This window comes from Schistocerca serialis, chromosome 7, assembly GCF_023864345.2.
Source record: "Schistocerca serialis cubense isolate TAMUIC-IGC-003099 chromosome 7, iqSchSeri2.2, whole genome shotgun sequence".
Taxonomy (NCBI): domain Eukaryota; kingdom Metazoa; phylum Arthropoda; class Insecta; order Orthoptera; family Acrididae; genus Schistocerca; species Schistocerca serialis.
In genome coordinates this window covers 416379701-416405718 of record NC_064644.1, presented here as the reverse complement: position 1 = coordinate 416405718, position 26018 = coordinate 416379701, and the positions used below count along the sequence as shown (strand labels likewise).

At 43.5% G+C, this 26018-nt stretch overlaps 1 protein-coding gene across 1 annotated transcript in view; it reads right to left on the bottom strand.

Annotated features, from left to right (window-relative positions):
• The window catches only part of LOC126412145 (probable ATP-dependent RNA helicase DDX10), a 93749-nt gene that overhangs the window by 19428 nt on the left and 48303 nt on the right, over positions 1-26018 (bottom strand). The window contains exons 9-10 of the mRNA XM_050081602.1: positions 24048-24224; positions 17086-17339 (exon numbers count right to left, since the gene is read on the bottom strand). Coding sequence (XP_049937559.1) covers positions 17086-17339; positions 24048-24224 — 431 coding nt within the window. The remainder of the gene's footprint in view (positions 1-17085; positions 17340-24047; positions 24225-26018) is intronic.

Here is a 26018-nt window from a genome sequence, read left to right as displayed (position 1 = left end):
CATGGTGGAGATCATGATCAGCAATTCATGTCATGGCCTCCACGCTCTCCCGACTGAACCCCAAGCGATTTCTTTCTGTGGGGTTATGTGAAAGATTCAGTGTTTAAACCTCCTCTACCAAGAAACGTGCCAGAACTGCGAGCTCGCATCAACGATGCTTTCGAACTCATTGATGGGGACATGCTGCGCCGAGTGTGGGAGGAACTTGATTATCGGCTTGATGTCTGCCGAATCACTAAAGGGGCACATATCGAACATTTGTGAATGCCTAAAAAAACTTTTGAGTTTTTGTATGTGTGTGCAAAGCATTGTGAAAATATCTCAACTAATAAAGTTATTGAAGAGCTGTGAAATCGCTTCAATCATTTGTAATAACCCTGTATTATTATGCCTTCTGTCCCTTAAAAAAGGCTTTGAAGGCTCAATGATTCCAGTCAGGCGAGGATGTGAAGCAGACAGTTATGAACTTCTTCATGCAGCAGGACACAGTGTTTTACCAAACGGATGTCTTCAACCTAGTGTGTCAGTGGGATGACTGCCTCAATGCTCATGGTGACTTTGCCTGATTGGCATGCCGATTCTGGACTGTAGGGCCTTCAAACGGCAAATTTTTGATCATCTCATATAATTTTATTTTGAATTGGCAAGAACTCCCCATTTCATGCTGTAAGCTAGATGGGTTTATTCTGAAACAAAGGACAAAGTTTACATGAAAATAATTTTTGTATCTTGCACTGTGATGTGTGAATCCCAAACCAATTGAAACTGATTTTTATTGTCAGCAACACAAACTATTAAAAAGCTAGGTCAACACAACGAGAGAGGCTTCTACAGACAAAACACCTTGAACTGAGCTTCTTGATCAGTTTATCTGTGTGATGACTCAATTGTAACTTGTTATTCAGCTGGATCCTGAAGATTTTACATATTGCGTTTCAGCACCATAGCTCATTATTGGTTGTTTGAAATCACATAATGTGAGTCTTTGTGAGATTAAGACTCAAACTGTTAGCTGTGAACCACTTGTAGGCTTTCATCTGAGATGTGCCTGCCAAGCTCGAGTTTGGACAACTGACTGGTATGCCTCCGTCATCAGCAAACACTACAGTTTTTGAAGAGCTCTTTAAAGTCACTGGAAGATCGTTTACATAGGTTGGTTCATTGATTTGGGAGGAGGGGACCAAAAGAGAGGTCATTGGTCACATCAGATTGGGGTAGGTCAGGGAACGAAGTCAGCCGTACCATTTCAAAGGAACGATCCGAGCATTTGCCTGAAGCAATTTAAGGAAATCACGGAAAACCTAAATCAGGATGGCTGGATGTGGGTTCGAACTGTCCTCCTCCTGAATGCGAGTACAGTGTGCTAACCACTGTGCCACCTTGCTTGATATTTATGTAGGTTAGAAACAAGAGGGAGCCCTGTGTTGACCCCTGTGGAATGACAAGTTACGTTCCACCTGTTCCAAGGTTAACTTTATACCTACGACACATTCTGTCAGCTTTCTTTTATGAACATATGATTCCATCCATGCAAGGGGGACACCATTAATTCCAAAATGCTTTAGTTGTGAACTACATAATCAAATTCTTTGGGAAGGTCACAAAATATATGAACATGGTAAGTGTTTTTGTTTAACTCTGCTGGGACTTTGCAAGGGGAGTCTTGAACTGTTTTGTCTGTGGACAATCCTTTACAGCAGCTAAACTGAAAGGCAGTTAGCAAATCCTGCTCAGTTAAACGAATTGATTTTCTGCTACATGTCCCTTCCTCAAACATTTCAAAAGACTGAAAGAAGTGAAACAGGTCTGTAATCAGAGGTGGTTTGCTTATCTAGAGTTCTACAGATGGACGTTATTCCAGTATATTTTAGTCTGCCATGAAATAAGCCCTGGAACAGTGACTGATTACAAAGGCAGCTAAGGGGTAATCCTATGAAATCACCATAAAATTTTAATATTCTGCTAGAAATAACACCATAGTCAGCAGAATTACTGCTTTTTTATTGATGAAGTTTCTAATCTACTTAGGGGCTGAATTTCTGAAACTAATGTCTATCAGATGTACCTGATAATTTGGTGGCCAATAATATGGAAGTATCCCCATTTCTGCCAGACCTATTTTCTGGGGGCCCAGCTGTATTAGGAGCACTAGTTTTATTTGTTTAAGAATGTTCCAAATTGTTTTTGCCTTATTCTTGGAGTGATTTAATTTTTTAGTATAGTGCATGAGTTTGCTCTTTAACAACAGACTGAAAGAAAAAAGAAAAAAAAAGAGGGGAAAAATCTTATGGTAATGAAGCTTCAAAACTTAATAGCAAGTTGTCCTCTGAATTAGTTAGGTAGAGCTCTTTCTTCCTAACGCAAGATGCTTTAATCTCAGGACCTATCCATCCCTTATTGTTGCTTCTGTTTGATTTTATCCTTACTAAGTACCTCCATTCATTACATGTAACGGACATGTTGCCAACTTATCAACAACATCAGGAAAATATTGTGAACTGAACTGGTCTTATACTTAACTGTAGCACCCAACAACCAAAATATTACTTACTTACACATTTTTTTGACTAGATGGTGTCATGATATGGAAACATACTTTTTAAGTGTCATTGATGCCTTTGGAACCACATCCAACTCACTATTTAGGAATCTCATAAAAAATAAATATACTGAACATATGGCTTTTGGATCTGCCAACAGAACATTCAACAACATTTCTTTGAGGCAACTACTCAAAACTGCCAGACTGTGTTGTTGGTTAATGCTGGCAATAACTGCAACGTTCCTCTTATTGAAGCTTCATGTAGAAGTTGCAGATGTGTGACCAAGTTGTTTCCAAATGGAAGACCAGAAACAGAACTGTAGCCTTTCGTGCTAGTGTTAGTTCACCATTTCTGTTGCCGAGTATCAGTATGTTTGGGTGAGAAATCAAAATTTTTGGCTATGGGGATCATCCACTATGTTGCAGTGGAACTGTCACCAGACACTCTTGTTTTTCTCAGCAGTTGTCTAACAACAGCAAGAGTTGGGTTCCAGACTGTACTTAATTGTAAATCTGTGTTCCTATTTATTAGGGTATACACTGTGTGAATATGTATTGCCTTCTTTATCACAGTTTCCCACAAAGACAAAACTGAGGATTCAATTTTATTCTTCTTGCACACCATGCGATGTTCTGTACTAAGGTACTGCTCCATTATAGCAGATTTATTCAGATGTAGAGGCATGTATGATGATGTGTTCATGACACTATCTTTTCCTACATTGTTGATATTCCTATCTGGAGCATCCTTTGTTTAGTATATAGTTATGGAATGTTCATCCACAAGAATGGCGACCTCATAAGCACTTCAATGGCATTAATGTGAATACAGCCTGCAAAATATATGAGCATAATAATATGAAGAGAGCCACCAAAGCCATACAACTGAGATCAACTTGGTATAAAATATGCTTGACTGTGTGGTACTTGAATGAAAAACAGTGAGTAACTGTGTGACGATAGTCAGTGGCATTAACTGTACATAAAATGATGGTGGGAGAAGAATTGTTCTGCAGTCAGCTTACAACTGTGGTTCTCTAAATTTTATCAATGTGTTCATAAACATGTTCCTCCAGGGACTCCCATTTCAGCTCCCAAAGCATCTCTCTCACTTGCATGTTGGTCGAAACTACCAGTAACCAATCTAGCAGCCCACCTCTGAACTGCTTCGATGTCTCCCTTTAGCCCAATGTGGTAAGGATCCCAAATACTCAAGCAGTACTGAAGTTCCCTACTCGTGGTCACCTTTATAGATGAACCACAGTTTCCCAAAATTCTCACAATAAATCAAACTCGACCATTCACCTCCCCTACCACAATCCCCACATGCTCATTCCATTTCATATCACTTTGCAACATTATGCTCAGGTATTTAAATGACATCACTGTGTCAGGTAGGACACTACTAATGCTGTATCTGAACATGACAGACTTCTTCATCAAAATCAGAAAGGAGCATACTTTAAGTTGTAACTAATGTTGTGGAGAGTGTGTGTGGCAACATCAAGAATCATGGTTGTGGCTTATAAAAAAACTGAAGAGAGCATGTTTCAAGCTGACTATTAACAAGGATATTTATCACTTATCAAAATCTGACGGGAGCATGCTTGGGCTTTTTTTTCATTCATCTACATTAACTTACATTTTTCTACATTTAGAGCTAGCTACCATTCATCACAACTACTATAAATTCTATCTAAGGCATCTTGCATTCTCCTACAGTCACTCAGCTTGCCCACTCAAAAGTGAGCAGTCAAGTGTTTAGCACACATTTCCACACACACTGTCTACAAAAGCTTTTCCAGTCAACTGCAGTCTTTTTTGTTAAATGCAGTTCACCTGTGATAAAGTTTCTACCCTTTTAACCCATACATTAATTGCAAAATTTTTATAATACTTAATTTGCTTCCAGCAAACAAAGAGTTTTTTTAATGCTACAACTAACCCATCATCTTTTCTGTAGCTCCATTGTGCCCCCTCGGTACCCTTCTTACGAGCAATAAGGCTCTTGTAGTTCAACCTACTTTTATAGCTTTGTATCTGTGTGACCTCATGAAGCAGTTCGCACACCATAGCTGCAAAACTCATCGACAGAAATCACGTTGTCCACTTACAAGAGAACACTTTCTCAGGCTGACATTATCTGCTTCAATATTTCACATTGGCTACTTATAAGAACACTGAATGCAGCATAAACAATTATGGTTGCCTACTGAGGTGTTTAATGATTGAGAAAGCTCACTCAGAAAATTAAAAGTTCGTAGATGTAAAAAATATAAATTCTTTTTTAAATTTTTCTTTGGGTTGTTTGCACATGATCGCCATCACACAGCCCCATCCCCTTTGTCTCTGATCTTGTCAGAAGTATCTATATAACACTTATTACAGGTATATGGGAGCTTAAATTACTGTTTGTTTTTCACAGCCAATACAGTATAAGGTCGAGAGACATTACAGTTATGGAGACTTTGCGATAGGCTACAGGTTGTTCCATCACCTCAACATACATTTCATATTCACATTTGGTAGCTTCATCAACTCAACCAAATTATCAACTGCCAACTTGACCTAGACCTCAGCTATTACTATAGATCATTCTGTCACTTCAACTAATATTCTGTAGTCACATTTATTAGCTTCACTTATTCATAATCATATTATCATTTTCAGGCTAAAATTAGGCAAAGGGTAATGCTACAGTGTATTTTGTAAACTCTGCCACCAATACTCCTCTTACCAGACTACTAATACTATTTCACCATGAGTAGTGCTGTATATATCAAAAACTGAAATGCTAGGATGCTACAATAGCAGAAAATGAAGAAAGGGCCATCTACTTAATCACAGAATGAAGGCTTTCGCGTCCGGATGACATAGCTGCTGATAAACATTTCAGGATGTGAGGACGTGATCTAAGAAACTCTTCCGTTCCTGACGTTTCATCCAGGACTGCACTGGACATCCTCAGAGGCGCTCCTCCACTGAGTCTTGCCGACTGACCGATCGGACATCCAAGAGTGACATAAATACTGTAGGAATGGAGGCATGGTCAAAGTAAGATGTGATGAGCAGAGATAATCCTTGCCAGAGATAAAACTTAACTATTGATTGTCATCTTGTCAAAGATAACTGTCTAGCGATTCTGCAGAGCTACTGCCCATATGTCACTAAGTTTTACTGCCTCTTCTTTCCTATTAAAATTATCCTGATGCTCATAAATTTCAGTGTCTTCTCTACATACCCATGGATAATAATTTGACGTTGTAGATAAAATTTCTGTTTTACAAAACTTCATTTCGTGGTTTCCTTACTGAAGAGAGCAAAAGACTTTTGTGTTCTTTTAGCAGTGTATTTACACTCCTCTTGGTAGTTCCAATATGAACTTTACCACACATACACAGAATTTTGTATACACCACATGACAGAGGAGGGCTTTTATCCTTCACAGATCTGAGTACTTGACTTATTTTCTTTGTTGGTCTAAAGATCGATCTGATGTCATGTTTCTGTAAAATCTTACTGATCTGATCCGTTACTTTTTTTATAAAAGGGAGAGAAATTGTATTTTTCTGGTGTTGTGATTCATCTTTGTCCTTCTGTCTTCTGTTCCTTGGCTGCAAAATTCTCTTTACCTCTTTCCCTGAGTAGCCATTTTTCTTGAAAGCCTGCTTCAGAATTTTTATTTCAGTATCCAGGTGTTGCGATGTGCATATCCATTTGGCTCTATTGACAAGACTTTTAATGACATCTCTCTTTTGTTGTAGATGGTGAACCTCTTAATGTCAGGACAGTACAAAAACCTTTCGAAGGACCCTACAGCCAGCATACTGAGGAAAACAAATAATCAGATTAAGTCATCTACCTCTATTCAAAAAGAAGATAAAAGAGCTTTGTTGAAGAGTGAAACTGTGTGTCCTAGACTGTATGGCATACCCAAAATTCATAAAATAGATTTTCCTTTGATAGCCATAGTTAGTGCCATCAATTCTCCCAAGTATAAAATAGCGAGGTATCTGACAACTCGTTTGCAACCAAGTATTAGGAGAACTGATTCATATGTAAAAGACTCGCATCATTTTATTGAAAAACTCGAAGGACTAATTTTGGCTCCTGAGGATATTCTTGTAAGTTTCGATGTAGTGTCATTCACTATTATTCCAGTTAATGAAGTTATGATTTTTATAACAGATATTTTCCCAAGAGATTTGACTGCTCTTTTTAGACATTGCCTTAATTCAAGTCAGTTCCAGTGGGACGATGAATTTTATGAGCAACTTGAGGCGCAGCAATGCATAATCCGTTAGACCCTGCGATTGCTAATTTCTATATGGATAAATTCGAACAATCGGCCATGGACAAAGTAAATAAGAAACCATGTCGCTGGTACTGGTTTGTGGATGACACATTTGTGGTTTGGTACCATGGTAGATAGGCTTTGGACGAATTCTTTGATCATCTAAAAAAATTAATCCAAAAATCCAGTTCACCATGGAAATGGAAAACTACAACAGAATATCTTTCTTGGATGTTTTAGTTACGAGACAGTCTAATGGAAGTTAGGAACATAAAGTTTTTCGTAAAGTAACACATACAGACAGATATTTGCATAAAAAGTCCAATCACCATCCACAAAAAAGAGGTGCCATTAAAAGTCTTGTCGACAGAGCTGAATGGATATGCACATCGGAACATCTGGATGCTGAAATAAAACATCTGAAGCAGGCTTTCGAGAAAAATGGCTACTCAGAGAAAGAAGTAAAGAGAATTTTGTGACCAAGGAACACAAGACCGAAGGACAAGGATGAACCACAACAACGGAAGAATACAGTTTCTCTCCCTTTTATTAAAAAAGTAACGGATTAGATCAGTAAGATTTTACAGAAACACGATATCAGATCTGTCTTCAGACCAACAAAGAAAATAATACAAGTATTCAGATCTGTGAAGGATAAACACCCTACTCTGCCGACATGTGGTGTATACAAAATTCTGTGTACGTTTGGTAAAGTTAACATTGGAACTACCAAGAGGAGCATAAATACATGGCTAAAAGAGCAAAAAAGTCTTTACCGACTAGGAAAATAGATTGGTTGGTTGGTTGGTTTGGGGGATTAAAGGGACCAGACTGCTATGGTCATCGGTCCCTTTTTCCAAAGACAAAGAACACCCACAGAGAATAAAAACGAGGAACAAAAGAGATCACAGACGATACAGGACAAGAGAAACTGAGACAAGGACAAGACAAAACGAACTAAAAGCACACAGAGTGTGACGGTGGTTGGCCGACCAGAGAAATAAAAAAGGAAAAGCCAACCACTGGAAACACATTAAAAAAATCAGTTTAAAACCGGAGGCCAAAGGCCAGAATCAACACAAAACAATAAGATAAAAACAGAAACACTCAGAGTAAAGAATAAAAAACCCCTGCCCGAATAAAACGTAAAACTAAGTCAGCCATAGCCGGGTCATCTGTTAAAAGGGCAGGGAGCGAGTCAGGCAGTGCGAACGACTGCCTGAGCGCAGCTAAAAACGGACACTCCAATAAAACATGAACCACGGATAAAACGGAGCCGCAGCGACATAGAGGCGCATCCTCACGGCGCAATAAGTGGCCGTGGGTAAGCCGAGTGTGCCCAATGCGCAGCCGGCAGAGGACAACAGACTCCTTGCGAGAAACCCGCAAGGAGGAGCGCCACACACCGGTAGCCCCCTTGATGGCCCGAAGTTTGTTGCGTGAAGGCAGGGCGCGCCATTCAGTGTCCCAAAGGTCCAGAATTTTGCGGCGTAGGAACGCCCGCAAATCTGTCTCCGGGAGGCCAACGTCCAGAGATGGTGCACTAGTCGCCTCTTTCGCCAGCCGGTCAACATTCTCGTTGCCGGGGATCCCAACATGGCCTGGGGTCCACACGAAGACCGCAGACCGGCCGCAACGCGCAAGAGTATGCAGGGACTCATGGATAGCCATCACCAGACGGGAACGAGGAAAACACTGGTCGAGTGCTCGTAAACTGCTCAGGGAATCGCTACAGATAACGAAGGACTCACCTGAGCAGGAGCGGATATACTCTAGGGCTCGAAAGATGGCGACCAGCTCAGCAGTGTAAACGCTGCAGCCAGCCGGCAAGGAACGTTGTTCGGAATGGTCCCCTAGAGTGAGCGCATACCCGACTCGACCAGCAACCATCGAGCCGTCGGTGTAAACAATGCCAGAGCCCTGATACGTGGCCAGGATGGAATAAAAGCGGCGGCGGAAGGCCTCTGGAGGGACTGAGTCCTTCGAGCCCTGTGCCAAGTCTAGCCGAAGGCAAGGGCGAGGAACGCACCACGGGGGTGTACGCAGAGGTGCCCGGAAAGGAGGTGGAACAGGGACAAGCCCAAGCCCGGAGAGAAGCTCCTTGACGCGTATGGCGATCGGACAACCCGACCGGGGCCGACGTTCCGGCAGACGGACGACTGACTGTGGGAACAGGAGACGATAGTTAGGATGCCCGGGCGAGCTTAGAACATGGGCAGCATAAGCGGCCAGCAAACGTTGGCGCCGGAACCGCAGTGGAGGGACACCTGCCTCCACGAGTAAGCTGTCCACAGGGCTGGTGCGGAAAGCACCAGTGGCAAGGCGTATCCCGCTGTGGAGGATTGGGTCCAGCACCCGCAACGCAGATGGGGATGCTGAGCCATATGCCAGGCACCCATAATCCAGACGGGACTGGATTAACGCCTGGTAGAGCCGCAACAGTGTAGAGCGGTCGGCGCCCCAGTGGGTGTTGCTCAAGCATCGCAGAGCGTTTAGATGCCGCCAACACGTCTGTTTCAGCTGCCGGATATGAGGCAGCCAAGTCAACCGGGCATCGAAAACCACCCCCAAAAACCTGTGGGTCTCCACCACAGCAAGGAGTTCGTCGGCAAGATAAAGCCGCGGCTCAGGATGGACTGTTCGGCGCCGGCAGAAATGCATAACGCGGGTCTTGGCTGCCGAAAACTGAAACCCATGCGCTACAGCCCAAGACTGCGCCTTACGGGTAGCGCCCTGTAGCTGACGTTCAACAGCTGCAATGCCAGTAGAGCTGTAATAAAGGCAGAAGTCGTCAGCATACAGGGAAATGGAGACAGAATTTCCCACGGCCGCAGCAAGCCCGTTAATGGCTATTAAAAACAGACAGACACTTAAAACAGAGCCCTGTGGCACACCGTTCTCCTGGACGTGGGAGGAACTATACGAGGCCGCGACTTGCACGCGGAAGGTACGACACGACAGAAAATTGCGGATAAAAATCGGCAGAGGACCCCGAAGACCCCATCCATGGAGCGTAGAAAGAATGTGATGACGCCACGTCGTATCGTACGCCTTCCGCATGTCGAAAAAGACAGCGACCAGGTGCTGACGGCGGGCAAAAGCAGTACGGATGGCCGACTCCAGGCTCACCAGATTGTCGGTGGCGGAGCGGCCTTTACGGAACCCACCCTGAGACGGAGCCAGAAGGCCCCGAGACTCCAGTACCCAATGCAAGCGCCGGCTCACCATCCGTTCAAGCAACTTACAAAGAACGTTGGTGAGGCTAATGGTACGGTAGCTGTCCACCTCCAGAGGGGTCTTCCCAGGTTTCAAAACGGGGATGACAATGCCTTCCCGCCATTGCGACGGAAACTCCCCCTCGACCCAAAGACGGTTGTAAAGATCGAGAAGGCGCCGCTGGCAGTCCACTGAAAGATGTTTCAGCATTTGACAGTGGATGCCATCTGGCCCAGGAGCGGTATCAGGGCAAGCAGCGAGGGCACTGCGAAATTCCCACTCACTGAATGGAGCATTGTAAGATTCTGGGTGGTTGGTGCGAAACGAAAGGCTCCGACGTTCCATCCGCTCTTTAATGGAGCGGAAGGCCTGGGGGTAATTCGCAGAAGCGGAACTCAAAGCAAAATGCTCTGCTAAGCGATTTGCAATGACGTCAGAGTCAGTACAAACTGCTCCATTCAGTGAGAGCGCAGGGACGCTGACAGGTGGCCGATAGCCGTAGACGCGCCGAATCTTGGCCCAGACCTGCGATGGAGTGACATGGAGGCCAATTGTGGACACATACCGCTCCCAGCACTCCTTCTTTCCTTGGCGGATAAGGAGGCGGGCCCGCGCACGCAGCCGTTTGAAGGCGATAAGGTGGTCGAGGGAGGGGTGTCGCTTGTGACGCTGGAGCGCCCGCCGGCGATCTTTAATCGCTTCAGCGATCTCAGGCGACCACCAAGGCACAGCCTTCCGCCGAGGGGACCCACAGGAATGGGGAATGGCAGATTCGGCGGCAGTAACGATGCCGGTGGTGACCGATTGAACCACCGCATCAATGTCATCGGTAGAGAGAGGCTCAAAAGCGGCAGTGGAGGAGAACAAGTCCCAGTCAGCCTTATTCATAGCCCATCTGCTAGGGCGCCCAGAAGAGTGGCGCTGTGGTAGTGACAAAAAGATCGGAAAATGGTCACTACCACACAGGTCGTCATGCACACTCCATTGGACAGACGGTAAGAGGCTATGGCTACAGATGGAAAGGTCAATGGCGGAGTAGGTGCCATGCGCCACACTGAAGTGTGTGAAGGCACCATCATTTAACAGCGAGAGATCGAGCTGCGACAATAAATGCTCAACGATGGCGCCTCGACCTGTTGCCACTGACCCACCCCACAGAGGGTTATGAGCGTTGAAGTCGCCCAAGAGCAAGAAAGGTGGCGGCAATTGGGCGACCAGTGCAGCCAGGACATGCTGCGAGACATCACCATCCGGTGGAATGTAAAGACTGCAGACGGTAACAGCCTGTGGCGTCCACACGCGTACAGCGACAGCCTCTAAAGGCGTCTGGAGAGGGACAGACTCGCTGTGCAGAGTGTGAAGGACATATATGCAGACGCCACCAGACACCCTTTCATAAGCTGCTCGGTTCTTATAATAACCCCGATAGCCACGGAGGGCGGGGGTTCGCATTGCTGGAAACCAAGTTTCCTGGAGAGCAATGCAGAAGAAAGGGTGAAGGCTGATAAGGTGGCGGAGCTCAGCTAGATGGTGGAAGAAACCGCTGCAGTTCCACTGGAGGATGGTGTTGTCCATGGCTGGGAAAGGCGTGACGGGACTGGGAAGGCAGATTACGCCACTGGGGCACCTGCTGCCTCCGATGGAGCATCCGTGCAAATGCCATCCATTGCGTCCGCGGGACCGGCAAGAGCGAGGTCCTCAGCGGACGCCAGAATCTCCACCTCGTCCTCAGAGGCAGAGCTTGTAGGGAGCGGCGGGATCGGTGCCACCGCATTACCGTTGGTCTTGGGGACTTTCTTCCTTTTCTGCTTATCACGCTGTGCCTTCGGCTCTTCAGGCTGCATGGGCTTCACTGGGTCAGTCTCAGGGACAGACGACGACCGCGAGGCCCGACGACCAGGGACTGACGGTTGTTTCAACCACTTGCGGGCGTCCGCTTTGCCACTGGTCGGAACTTGCGAAGGGAGGTCCCCAAGGGATCCCTTCCTGGCGAGAGCAGCCGAAGAAGTCTTACGCTTCTCCGGCTGGGAAGGGGGAGCTGATGTCCCCGAAGGTTGGGAGGGTGTTGCTCCTGAAGAAGATGGAGCAGGAGCAACAGGGTGTGAAGTGCCCCCCACAAGCAAGGGGGCCGGTGGATGCTGACCGATCTTAGAGCCGATTCGTGATGACGGGAGAACCGTCGTTGCAGCAGCGGCGTAGGTCGACGGCATTGCCACAGGATGGAGCCTCTCATATTTCCGTCTAGCCTCGGGGTAGGTCAGCCGGTCCAAGGTCTTATATTCCATTATCTTCCGTTCTTTCTGCAATATCCTACAGTCCGGCGAGCAGGGGGAATGGTGTTCTCCGCAGTTAACACAGATAGGAGGCGGGGCACATGGAGTATCGGGATGCGAAGGACGTCCGCAATCCCGACACGTCATGCTGGAAGTACAGCGAGATGACATGTGCCCGAACTTCCAGCATTTAAAACACCGCATCGGAGGAGGGATATACGGTTTCACATCACAACGGTAAACCATCACCTTAACCTTTTCGGGTAAGACATCACCCTCAAAGGCCAAGATGAAGGCACCGGTGGCGACCTGATTATCCCTTGGACCCCGATGGACGCGCCGGACGAAGTGAACACCTCGTCGTTCGAGGTTGGCGCGTAATTCATCGTCGGACTGCAGAAGAAGATCCCGGTGGAATATAATACCCTGGACCATGTTCAGACTCTTATGCGGCGTGATGCTAACGGAAACATCCCCCAACTTGTCACAATTGAGCAACCTCCGTGACTGGGCAGAGGATGCCGTTTTGATCAACACCGATCCAGACCGCATCTTGGACAAGCCCTCCACCTCCCCGAACTTGTCCTCTAAATGCTCTACAAAGAACTGCGGCTTCACGGATAGAAAAGATTCCCCATCAGCTCTGGTACAGACAAGATATCTGGGCGAATACGTCTCAGTGTCACGCAATGCCTGTCGTTCCTCCCATGGTGTGGCGAGGGAGGGGAACGATTTGGGGTCATAAACGTTACCTTTAAAATGGGCTCTCGAACGCTTAGAGACTGCTGACGGCTGGCCGCCAGCGACAGATGATGTACCACGCTTCATTGCGGGTCATCCGCCCTGATGCCACCTACTCCGACCAAGGGCCCTCCCCACGGGCGCCACCCAGCCACAGCAAAGGCCACCTGGCAGGATGGCCATTGCCGGGAGTCCTGATGCCCCAGGGAGATGGGCATCTACTCCTTGGCATACGTGGGGAGTGAACGGCGCAGGCATCAGTAGAGCGATCCCTGTGTTGTCAGGGGGCTACAACCAAGAGGGTACATGGCGACCCCACCACAACGGACTGGCTACCGTGCTGGATCTTAGGTGCAAAAATGGCCAAGGTCGTCGTCACAGTTAAAAGAAACACTGCAGAGTGCAGCGTGGTAATCGCCCAAGAGATCGAAAACGAGCGGGACACCATTGCAACGACGAGAAAGACGGCTATAGGTCTAAATGCACGAAGGATGCAGTGCACCATGTAAGGTGCCCTTCCCCAATTGGCTCGCTCTTCGGAATAATTTAGATAGATGGAGGTCAAACCCGAGAGGGGACCATCACATAAGGCCGAAACGTTTGAGACTCCTTTTAGTCGCCTCTTACGACAGGCAGGAATACCGCGGGCCTATTCTAACCCCCGAACCCGCAGGGGGTAGGAAAATAGAGAAATCAGCTGTAGCAGAGCATGCTCTTCAGTAAGGAAACCACGAAATGAAGTTTTGTAAAACAGAAATTTTATCTACAATGTCACATTATTATCCACGACTATGTAGAGAAGCCATTGAAATTTATAAGCATCAGCATAATTTTAATAGGAAAGAGGAGGAAATGAAACTTAGTGACATACGGACAGTAGCTCTGCAGAATTGCTAGATGGTTTTATCTATGACATGATGACAATCAATTGTTAAGTTTTATCTTTGACACAGATTATCTCTGCTCATCACATCTTACTTTGAACACACCACCTTTCCGACAGCATTTATGTCGCGCTCAGATGTCCTACCAGTAAGTCAGAAAGACTCACTGGAGGAGCGCTTCTGAGCATGTCCAGTGCAATTCTGGACGAACCATCAGGAACAGAAGAGTTTCTTGGACCACGACCTCACATCCTGAAAAGTTTACTAGCAGCTACATCCACTTAATGTAACTCGCGAAGAATCTGCCATCAATACCAAGATTTCTTATTTTATACAAATTACTTTGTATCAATCTGTAACAAAACATAACCATAATTTAGACAGATCCAATAATAACCGTTTCAACATAAAAAGTGCCTAACACACACACACACACACACACACACACACACACACAAACAAAAACATCAAGATGTACCAAATGAAGAAAATGGATAATACAGAAACACTCAGACAGAATTTTATATACCGCATATCAGAAACATCAATAGGCGGCCAAAGCTGTTTGCAAAGATAAGGCAAGTAAATCATATTTTATGGCTAAGTGCTCATCATTGCTACTAAATACTATGCTACAATAGGTAGCCCCAACGTGACAAGCATACACTCTGCCAACATCTGTGCTATACTGTGAAAAAGAGCGGCATGTGAATGCCCTATAGTTAAGTTTAGCTGAAGAACCTTCAATGATGTGGACTGACTCAAGTTGCACATTAACAAAGACAAGAAAATCACAAAAAGCAATGAACTATCGTTTCAGTGCTTAATGCTATTTATGCTTGTTCCAGTTAGCTTTTGTCACTGAGCATCCATAAATTCGAAAAACAAACACACAGCTTTAATCAAATAAATTATAAAAATAGCTGCTATTTGGAGGAAATCTGCTGCTTTCTCAGTGACATGGAATTATAGATGATTATCTCCTATTCAAAGCTTACTGTTTATTAAATTACATTGGTATTTTTCAATCATGAAACAACTATGAAAGTTTCACAAGAATAACTTGGGCTCTTATTCTCAAAGTGGTATTCCTAATGGAATGGGTTCATTTTACAGTATTGCATTATTTCACAACAAGCTTTGGTATATTTCAGAAGAATTGCACATATAAGTACTGGGGTATGTCTTGAACAGTACTGAATCAAACAACATAGTGCAGGCTTTTGTCAGCCTGCATATCTGTGAAGCTCACTAGATGTATCATAGTCAACACTTGTGCCACAACATAGTGCAGGCTTTTGTCTGCTGGCATATCTGTGAAGCGCACTAGATGTATCATAGTCAAAACCTGTGCCACAACATAGTGCAGGCTTTTGTCTGCCTGCATATCTGTGAAGCTCACTAGATGTATCATAGTCAACACCTGTGTGGCTTCACTGAAGAGGACATACAGTCTCAGTATCGATACCGAAAGCTGCTAAGCGACAAAGTATCTTACCACACTGGGGTGAAAAAAGTCATGGGTCAGCAATATCCTCATAAACAGATGGTGGTGGTATCACATACACAAGGTATGAAAGAGCAGTGCATTGATGTACCTGTCATTTGTACTCAGGTAATTCATGAGAAACGGTTTCCAACGTGATTATGGCTGCATGTCATGAATTAACAGACTCTGAATGCAGAATGATAGCTACAGTTAGATGTATGGGACATTCCATTTCAGAAATCATTAGGGAATTCAGTATTCCAAGATCCACAGTGTCAAAAGACTGCATAATACAAAATTTCAGGAATTACCTCTCACCACGAACAATGCACTGGCTGCCTGCCTTCATGTAACGACTGTTTACGGTGGAGTTTGTGTAGTGTTGTCACTGTTAAGAGACCAGCAACACTGCATGGAATAACAACAGAAATCTATGTGGGATGTACAAAAAATGTATCCATTGGGACAATGCAGCAAAATTTGGCATTAGTGGGCTATGGCAGCAGACGACCGATGCAAGTGCCTCTGCTAACAGCACGACATCGCCTGCAGTGCCTCTCCTGGGCTTGTGATCATATCAGTTGGACCCCAAATGACTGGAAAACCATGGCCAGGTCAGCTGAGTCCCAATTTCAGTTTGTAAGAGCTGATGATAAGGTTCGAATGTGGCGCAGACCCCACAAATCCGTGGCTCCAAGTTGTCAACAAGCCACTGTGCAAGCTGATGGTGGCTCCATAGTTGTGTGGGCTGTTTTTGTGTGGAATGGACTGAGTCCTCTGGTCCAATTGAACCAATTGTTGACTGGAAATGGTTATGTTCGGTTACTTGGAGGCCATTTGCAGTCATTCATGGATGTCATGTTCCCAAGCAATGAAGGAATTTCTATGGATCACAATGTGCCATGTCACCAGGCCACAATTATTTGCGACTGGTTTGAAGAATATTCTGGACAATTTGAGAAAATGATGTAGCCACCTACTCCATCCGACATGAATTCCAATTACCATTTATGGGAAATAATAAAGAACTCAGTTTGTGCACAAAATCCTGCACCGACAACACTTTCACAATTATGGACAGCTATAGAGGCAGCATGGCTTAATATTTCTGCAGAGACTTCCAACGATTTGTTGAATCCATACAACATCGAGTCGCTGCACTAAGCCAGGGAAAAGGAGATCCAACATGATATCAAGAGGTATTCCATTACTTCTGTCACCTAAGTGTAGTATTTACTTAACTACATTGGTATTTTTCAATCATGGAACAACTGCAAAAGTTTCACACGAAGAACTGGGACCCTAACGTTCAAAGTGGTATTCTTAAACGAATGGGTTTAATTTATAGTATTTCCTTATTTCACAACAATCTTTGGCACATTTCAGGAGAACTACACAGATAAGAACTGGGGCAAGCCATGAACAGAATAGAATCAAACAACAAAGTGAAGGCTTTTGTCAGCCAGCATATCTGTGAAACTTACCAGATGTATCATATTAAACATTTGTGGGACTTCACTTAATAGGTCATACAGTCTCAGTACTGATACTGAAATCTGCTAAACAACAAAGTAGCTTACTAAGTAATAATGCACTAGCGAAACTCCAGTGCGCCCCAGAATCTGACTGACTGAAGCACAACTCACCACCGAGTGTCCAGTGCATGTCTCCAGCGGCACCATTACGGTCGTGGTCACTCTCACTGCTGCTGTCATCTGTCTCATCATGCTCAGAACTAGCTGCAACGCTGTCGTCTTCCACTGGAGCATCTACAGAATGGCTTGGAATTACCACTCTGTCCCTTCCAGATGCTTCAAGCACATGTAGCTGCTTCTGTCGCTGAGCTTTTTGGTACTTCTGTAGGAATCGAATTCGTGGTGGTATAGCCAAACCTAGGGACCTACAAGAGGACAAATTATGTAAAACTAATAACCAACAATAAACAAACTTAATCAAAATTGCAAATAAAAAAGGTAATTCACTTCCTCTCTCTCAAGAATAAATCGGTGACACACAAACCTCAGTTGTTAAGAATGATATTACAATAAGTTATGGTGAAAGGTTTTACACCTCTATGTACATAAATTGTACATAATAGCACAGTGAAGTGGAAACCTGAGAGAACATCTACTGAACAAACATTTTGGTGGCCGCAATTCTACAGACTACTGAGTTCAGAAAATGTCATTACGACATGCTAGCAAACTGCATGCATTTCAGCAAAGAACTTGCAGCAACATCAGTGTATACCCATACCATCATGGCTATTTGGCATTTGAGACATGAATTTCACTGGAGGCCATGCAGCATTCTACAATCAACTAAGGATAATATCAATTTATGTTTATAATCATAAAATACCATGTGATGAGAAGGCAGTACATGACAGATTGTGTACAAGAAAGGAGTGGTGTGGGGAAAAAGTAAAGCTAAGCAGTGAGAAATAATCTAGCAGAGGTTTGGGCCAGGAACATTGTGAGAGTGCAGGATATGCTGGAGAGAGAATTCTCAACAGCATAGTTCAGAGAAACTTATGCGAGAAGGGAGTATCCAAATGGCCTGCGTAGGGAAGCAGCTGCTGAAGTAATTTGTGTTGTAGTGTGCAGCATTTTCAGCAACTGGATGGTTTAAGGGTGGGCATTCATTGGAGTAGACAGTTGGTCACTTGTCATGCCTACAAAGAATGCTGTTCGGTAATTGCAGTGTAGCTGATATATAACATGGCTGCTTCCACATGTTGCTGTGCCTTTTATTCAACAGGAAATGCCTGTGACTGGACTGCAGTAGGAAGTGGTGTTTGGGACAGGTCTTGCACCTGGGTTAGCCGCAGGGGATGATCCATGGGGTGCAGCGTCGGGAGCAGGATTGGAATATGGATCTACGAAGATATTCTGTAGGTTGGGTAGGCGGCAGAAACTTGGATGATGTGGGTAGGATTATTGCTAAGAAATCCCTCATTTCAGGACAAGAATGCTACTTTGGGTGATGAGGATAAGAGTTTGTATAGGATATGCTTTGTCTTAGGGCATGACAAGAGGTAGTCAAAGTTCTGGTGTAGGGTGTGATTGAGCTTTTTTGTCTCGGGTGATACCGGATCATCAGAGGATGTTGACAGATGACTAGTTAACAGGTTTACTAGTATCTGGGCAGGAAATCTGTTATGGATGAGCTGGGTAGGATATGGTCTCTCACTAAAGGCTCTGGCAAGGTTATTGATTATTTTGAAAAATACCTGCTTTCCACTGCAGATGGTGAGGCTGTAAGGAAGAGACTTTGCAATAGAATGGGTGACAGCTGTCAAAGTAGTGGTACTCTTAGCCATTGGTGTGCTTCATACAAATAGACGTAGACGGATATCGACGTCTAAGAAGATGGGTCATTGAGTTGAGAAAGACCAGATGAAAGGAATTTGGGTTTAAGTCATGGGGGAAAGAGCAATGGTTGTCTTTGCTCTGAGTCCATATCCTGAAAACGTCATCAGTGCGTCTGAACCAGACAAGGTGTTGAAAGTATAGGAAGGATTCCTCCAGATGGCCCATAAATAAGTTGGCATTGGATGGTGGCATGCAAGTTCCCTGGCAGTACCACAGATATGTGTGTGGGTTTGGCCTTCTGGAATGTTCAGCGTGACCTTCGGCAGCTCCTCAAGGCCTTAGATCCACCCCAAAACCTAACACCTGAAGCCATCTCTTTCCTCACATTAGCAACCCCCCCTCCTTTGCAGCCGTGCCTTCTATCTACTCACCAAAACCCACAAACCCAACTGCACAGGTCTCCCTACTGATTGCCTACCTTTGTACTGGATACAATGCTCCCACAGAACAGAATAAACCTCTGTCTTTGTTGACCACCACAACCAACCTCCCATCCTTCATTCAAGATACTGCTCTTTTCCTTAACTGCCTTTCCACAGTTCCTGTCCCATTATCACCACTATTCAATCCTGGATTTTCCATTGTCAGATTACATGTTGGTCTTTGTGGATGCACCTGTGCCCACGGTCTTGTGGCCCTGGAACCCAGCCTTTTTCCAACATCTTCATGATACAAAATCCACCACCTCTTTCCTAAACCTCCTGGTCAACAACAGTCTAACCCACAAACATATGAACAAAACCATGGTACTGCCATGGATACTCGCACTGCATCATCCTGTGCCAACTTATTTATGGGCCACCTGGAAGAATCCTGTCTACTCAATCAGCACCTAAATCCCTTGTCTGATTCAGATTCTTTGACGACATTTTAATGTCTGGACTCACGATAGGGACATGCTTTGTTTGCTCTTCCCTCCAGAACCTCAACACCTACTCCCAAATCCATTTCACCTAGTTCTTCTAAACTTATTGAGTCACCTTTCTAGATGTCAATCTCCACCTTTCAGTGGTCCATAAATATATCTGTTCACATCAAGTACACTAACCACCAATAATACTTCCATTTTGACAGCTGTCAACTATTCCATGACAAAAAGTCTCTTCTCTACGGCCTTGTCATCCATGGATGCCACACCTACAGTGTAAAGAAGGAGTTGTTGAAATGTACTAATAACCTCACCAAAGCTTCTAATGACAGACAATATCCTGTCCAGCTCATCCATAAACAGATCCCTCATTGCACCTCCTCCTTTGACACCGTAAAACTGTTAACCAGGTAGCAACCAACACCTCTCTAATCATCCTGTATCATCCTAGCCATAAAAAGCCCAACCGAATCCTTCACCATGGCTTCGACTATCTGTCACGATGTCCTGAAATGAAGAATTTCTTACCTACCCACTTGACTCAAAGTTCTGCTGCCCATCAAACCTACATAATATCCTTGTCCACCTTTATTCTAATTCCTACTCCTAATGCTGCACCTGATGGAGATATTCTTCAGAAACAAATCCCCCCCCCCCCCCCCCACACACACACACACAAGCAAATGCAACTCACTCTCACTCACATGACAACAGTCACTGGCTGCTGAAGCCAGCCAGCTAGAGACTCTGGTCGTGTGTGTATGAGTTGCTTTTTGTGTAAGTTTGTGGAAGAGTTGCTTTTCGTGTGAGTCTGTGTAAGTGGGCAGGGGGGTGTCTATTTTTGACAAAGGCCTTGTCGGCCGAAAGCTCACTTTCTGACAGTCTTTTTTTGCGCCCATCTGTGACTCAGCATCTCTGCTACACGGTGAGTAGCAACTCTCCTTTTTCTAATGTTGTTACATTCCATCTTAGATATTCCATTGTTTGACTTTATGTTAAGGAGTGTCATTCAGTTCTTTCTTCTCCAAAAATGTTTCAGTGACGCATCTCAGCAATCAAATGGCAGTCCCGACAAGTCGGAGGCTGAAGAAATGCATGAAAACAATTAATTCAGAATTTTCTTCTGAGAATATTTTCACTTTTGACATAAAAGCTCATGTGCAAACAGGAAGAAGGTGATGGATAATAAGCTGAAGGGGGTACTACCAGTTATACAGTTATGGTGTTCATCTTTCCCTTCAGATATGGAAGTACCTTCTTGTAGGGCATTATCTTCTGCCACATATCTTTTTATGCCAGTAGTAACACTCAGATGTCTGTTAAACATGTGAAGTACTCATTCTAGTTCAAGTTATTTTAACCAAGTGTGTTTGTTTGAAATTATGGGGCAAGGGGGGGGGGGGGGGGGTGAGAATTGTCCCCTATTTTAGATGATGAGGTGAGTGTGGTAAATGTCTTTTGTTTTGAGTTCTGTGATATCCAGCTTAATCTTTTATGCAACAGATTCTTAGGTTTTACAAAGTTATTTTTAGTTCAGTGATCAGCCAGCCACACAAATAGTTGTAAGTTTAGGCTTTTCTCTATTAATCTTCGCCCATGATACTATTTTTAACATGCTCAACTTTAAGTATTTCGATCTGGCCACTAAAGACTGATGTTGAGCAACAACAAACAGGATAAAATAACCATTGCATCACCACCACCACTGTTGGCTAGTTATTATCTTTATTTGATGATTTTCTGCTGTTTCATACTACTTCTACCTGGCAAGTAATATTAGTGATCTACTCTGCATATCCGCAGACGGTAGATTGCACAGATGAAAGCAAAATGGGAGGATACTTATTCACCAGTTGATGAAATAATTGTTAGAAAGTCTTATTAAGTCTTGCTTGCTACAAAGTTATAAACCAATTTTAAATTCCCCGCAGCAATATTGGAAAACCTTTACCTTTCAGATGAATGAAAGGCAGCATAAATCTGAATTCAAGAACCATATGTTTCTTGCATTAGGCTCAAACCCACTCTTCTTTCTGGGCCAGCCTATGACATTAAAACTGTACAGGTTAGAATGTTACTTGAGGGACTTTTCTCATATACGCTTGTTTGCATTAAAACATCATATGGTATTTTATGATTCTAAACATAAGTTGATATTATCCTTGGTTGATTCTAGAATGCTGCGTGGCCTGGCAGTGAAATTCATGTCTCAAATACCAAACAGCCATGATGCTATAGGTATACACTGATGTTGCTGCAAGTTCTTTGCTGAAATGCATGCAGTTTACTAACATGTCTTCCTCCTCCTCCTCCTCCTCCCTGTGGGCATCCCCCCCCCCCCCCCCAATGCTCCTCTCCTCTTGTTCTTGTCCCTTCCATGTCTCTTGTCATCTCCACCTTCCTTTCTTTTTCCCCCCTCCCCCTCCCTCCTTTCACTCATCTCTTAATGCTCTACCCTCTGAACTCCTTTCGTATTGTTGTGGAGCAGCTTACTCACCTACAAAAAGATCAGCTGCACTCCATCCCGTTACCCTCTCCTTGCCTAGTGTGTCCTTCCCTACTCCCTTGCCACCTTCATCAGCCTAGGCTATGATAATTCATAACCTGTCTTGCTAGGGCCGTGGGAGAGTGTGTTGGGTGTCTGTGTGGTCGTTTGTGTGAATGTGTGTACTTTTACTGCAGAAAGGGCATGAGCATGGACGCTAGTGCAAATACTGTTTTCTGTTATGTTTTTCTATGCTCCAAGCATCAGTGCACTATAGGTGAGCTGTTACTGTTCCCTAATAATATGCATTTTTCCATCCAGCAATTTCCATTATTATTGTTAATACACAAAAAGGAATGGTTTACATCCATTTTTTTCTTCGCATCCTTTTTTGCTTTCTGCCTAAGACGGTTAAATGTGGTCTCACTATATTTAACAACAACAACAACCACCACCACCACCACCACCACCGGTATCATAACCTTCATTTGTAAGAAGCCTACTGGCATTTATTTCTTCCTCCTGCTCCTTCCATAGCTTCTTTTGAATATGTCATGATTTCCAAGGAGGTGGTCAGGCAGTGAAGTAAGTGAAGTGAAATGGCCACCATTAAATTTTATTTCTTGGTTGTCACAATTATTTGGCAGTATCTTCCAAATATGTTGTGATTTGTGAGGTAGTGGTTCAGTAGGAGCTAAGAACATAGCTGTTGTCCAAATATGCAGTCAATTTCGCATCTGTAACAATGTGAGAGTATGACAATATTCTCCATATCTTGCTTCCAAACATATTGTCTGTTTGCTGCTTTCTTATTGGCTCCATAAAACCAGCAGATGGAACACCCCTTTCCCTCCCATCATACCTCATGGAAATGTTGACAACATTGACCCTTATATAGACTTTTACCAACTCCAGCAGAAATGTATACTGTTGTTGAGTATTTGTCCTACTTTAAAGTCAGTTCAATTTTGACAACAAATGGATTCAAACTGGATTTTAAATGAGGTACACATTTACAAAATACATGGTATACATTTCCATGGGTGGCAGCAATTGAATTTTGCTGTCCACTCACCAGTACCCTCCCCACATTGGCCCCAATTTTCAGTCAAGCTGATGTTACTATTCCCTCCCCCCTCCAATCTTTCCAAATTCTTCAAAATAAGTCTTAATGTGATCTCCATTGCTAAAGCTTTATATGTAAATGTATGATGCTCCCTGTACTGATCTATAATGCAATATAAAAACATTGACATCATCAGTGGTAGTTTAATCTGCAAATGTAAGATAACCCTGTATTTTTCTAATGACAAATCTGGGGAAAGAATTTCATCTTAATAGGTGGTGGTGGTTAGTGTTTAACGTCCCGTCGACAACGAGGTCATTAGAGACGGAGCGCAAGCTCGGGTTAGGGAAGGAAATCGGCCGTGCCCTTTCGAAGGAACCATCCCCGCATTTGCCTGAAACGATTTAGGGAAATCACGGAAAACCTAAATAAATATCATATTTTGTGCAAATAAAATGACTATAATGTATACTATTTACATTCTGGCAGCTGATCCTTCTACTGCCTTTTTGTGATTAATTGTTAATACTGCACTCAAGAGTAAAATATTTTATAATAAATATTATTTATTTATCAACTAGGAACACAACAAAATTATAACCACAGTACTTGTCTGCTCCTGAACACCTTTTCTGTTTGATAAACAGTGTTTGTCCACATATATGTTTTGAATCATTCTGCACTTCCACTAATTTATTACTCACTACAGCATACAAAATGAGACAATATGATGGAATCAGTGTGCTTTCCATACTTTAATCCTCTATCTAGTAACATCTAGATAACATTACAGGTCTTTCATGTATCTTACGTACTTGGCATAAGCATCAGTATCTAGTGTTTCGATGTTGAACACTGCTTTGTCAGCCATTAGGAAGACAGACTTTAGGTAAGCAACAAATGCCCGCTGGGCACTCTCCTTTAGGGCAGGGTCCTGGGCCAGCAGAGCCTCCAACTTCCGCTGTGGCGACTGCAGCTTGTTTGGGTTAATCCTGGATATGAGAAAAAGTGGAATTCATCTTCTGTTAATGAAATTTGTGATCATACAGTCTTAATTTCAAGGTGAAAGTTGATTGTAATGCCTAAGGACTGAAATCATTGTCTACCAGAAGGAACTCAAGCAATTTACCTCCTCTAATGGCTTCAATACCATCAGCATGTTGAGCTCTTATCTGCATTGAAACAGTCCATATTGATGTTACTAGTTAAAATTGATCATGATCCATTTTGTATCTGACCAAAATGATAAACTTTGAAAAATTTAGATAGTGGCAATATTTCTTCCCATGTTTCATACACAAGTGGAAAAGGAAGGATACAAAATAAATATGGTTAAATAGTACCCTCCACCACACACTGTTTTGTGAGTTGCAGAGCAAGGTGTACCAATAGACAGACAGCACTTTGAAAAACTATGCTGTCATGCAGGATACAGGTTTAGTTCCAGTTTAGGGAAAGCCAGTAGACAAAAAAACAAGTACAGTCTAATCTTCCTAATTTATAGTTCAAAGGACTTAAAAAAGAAGTTCCAATAACTGAGAGTTAAATGTATGAAAGTTTCACTGACTGAAGTGGCACCAGGAACAAGCAAAAATAAAAAGTTAAAAAGTCATACTACAGGGTGATTCAAAAAGAATACCACAACTTTAAAAATGTGTATTTAATGAAAGAAACATAATATAACCTTCTGTTATACATCATTACAAAGAGTATTTAAAAAGGTTTTTTTTCACTCAAAAACAAGTACAGAGATGTTCAATATGGCCCCCTCCAGACACACGAGCAATATCAACTCGATATTCCAACTCGTTCCACACTCTCTGTAGCATATCAGGCGTAACAGTTTGGATTGCTGCTGTTATTTCTCGTTTCAAATCATCAATGGTGGCTGGGAGAGGTGGCCGAAACACCATATCCTTAACATACCCCCACAAGAAAAAATCGCAGGGGGTAAGATCAGGGCTTCTTGGAGGCCAGTGATGAAGTGCTCTGTCACAGGCTGCCTGGCGGCCGATCCATCGCCTCGGGTAGTTGACGTTCAGGTAGTTACGGACAGATAAGTGCCAATGTGGTGGCGCTCCATCCTGCTGAAATATGAAATGTTGTGCTTCTTGTTCGAGCTGAGGGAACAGCCGTACTCAATAACACAAAAAGCTTTCTGTTGAGCGGTCGCCATCTTGGCATCAACTGACGCTGACGCCTAGTCAACAGCACCTCAAGCGAACAGATGTACAACGAAATGAAACTTTATAGCTCCCTTAATTCGCCGACAGATAGTGCTTAGCTCTGTCTTTTGTCGTTGCAGAGTTTTAAATTCCTAAAGTTGTGGTATTCTTTTTGAATCACCCTGTATAGTTTCAATAGCATATGTATTTTTTTACAAATGAGAGCAGAAAAAAGCAACTAGAGCATAAATGAAAAGAAAGCTGATTTGTTTACCATATAATTACTTTTTTTATTTAATTTAACATTTCAGATGAAAAGCACAAATAAATTTCCAAGAATACATCAGCAAATTTTAACTCCATTCATTTTTTCATGGTGAACAAACTGTTCAAAGCTCTCAATTTCTCAAAAAATCATCTTAAAAATGAAGTTACCTCTTTTTTAAAAAGTCAGTGAGCCATCCCTCACTAGTGGTGAACCCTTCAAGACCAGACTAACAGTGAATGACAGCCTTTTTTTAAGTATATAACCTCAGACAGATATGTTTTGTTCCTTACACTGATGAAGCAACAACAGTCAGTATTTTTCAAGTGGCAGTATCTGACTTCAACCAGTCTGCT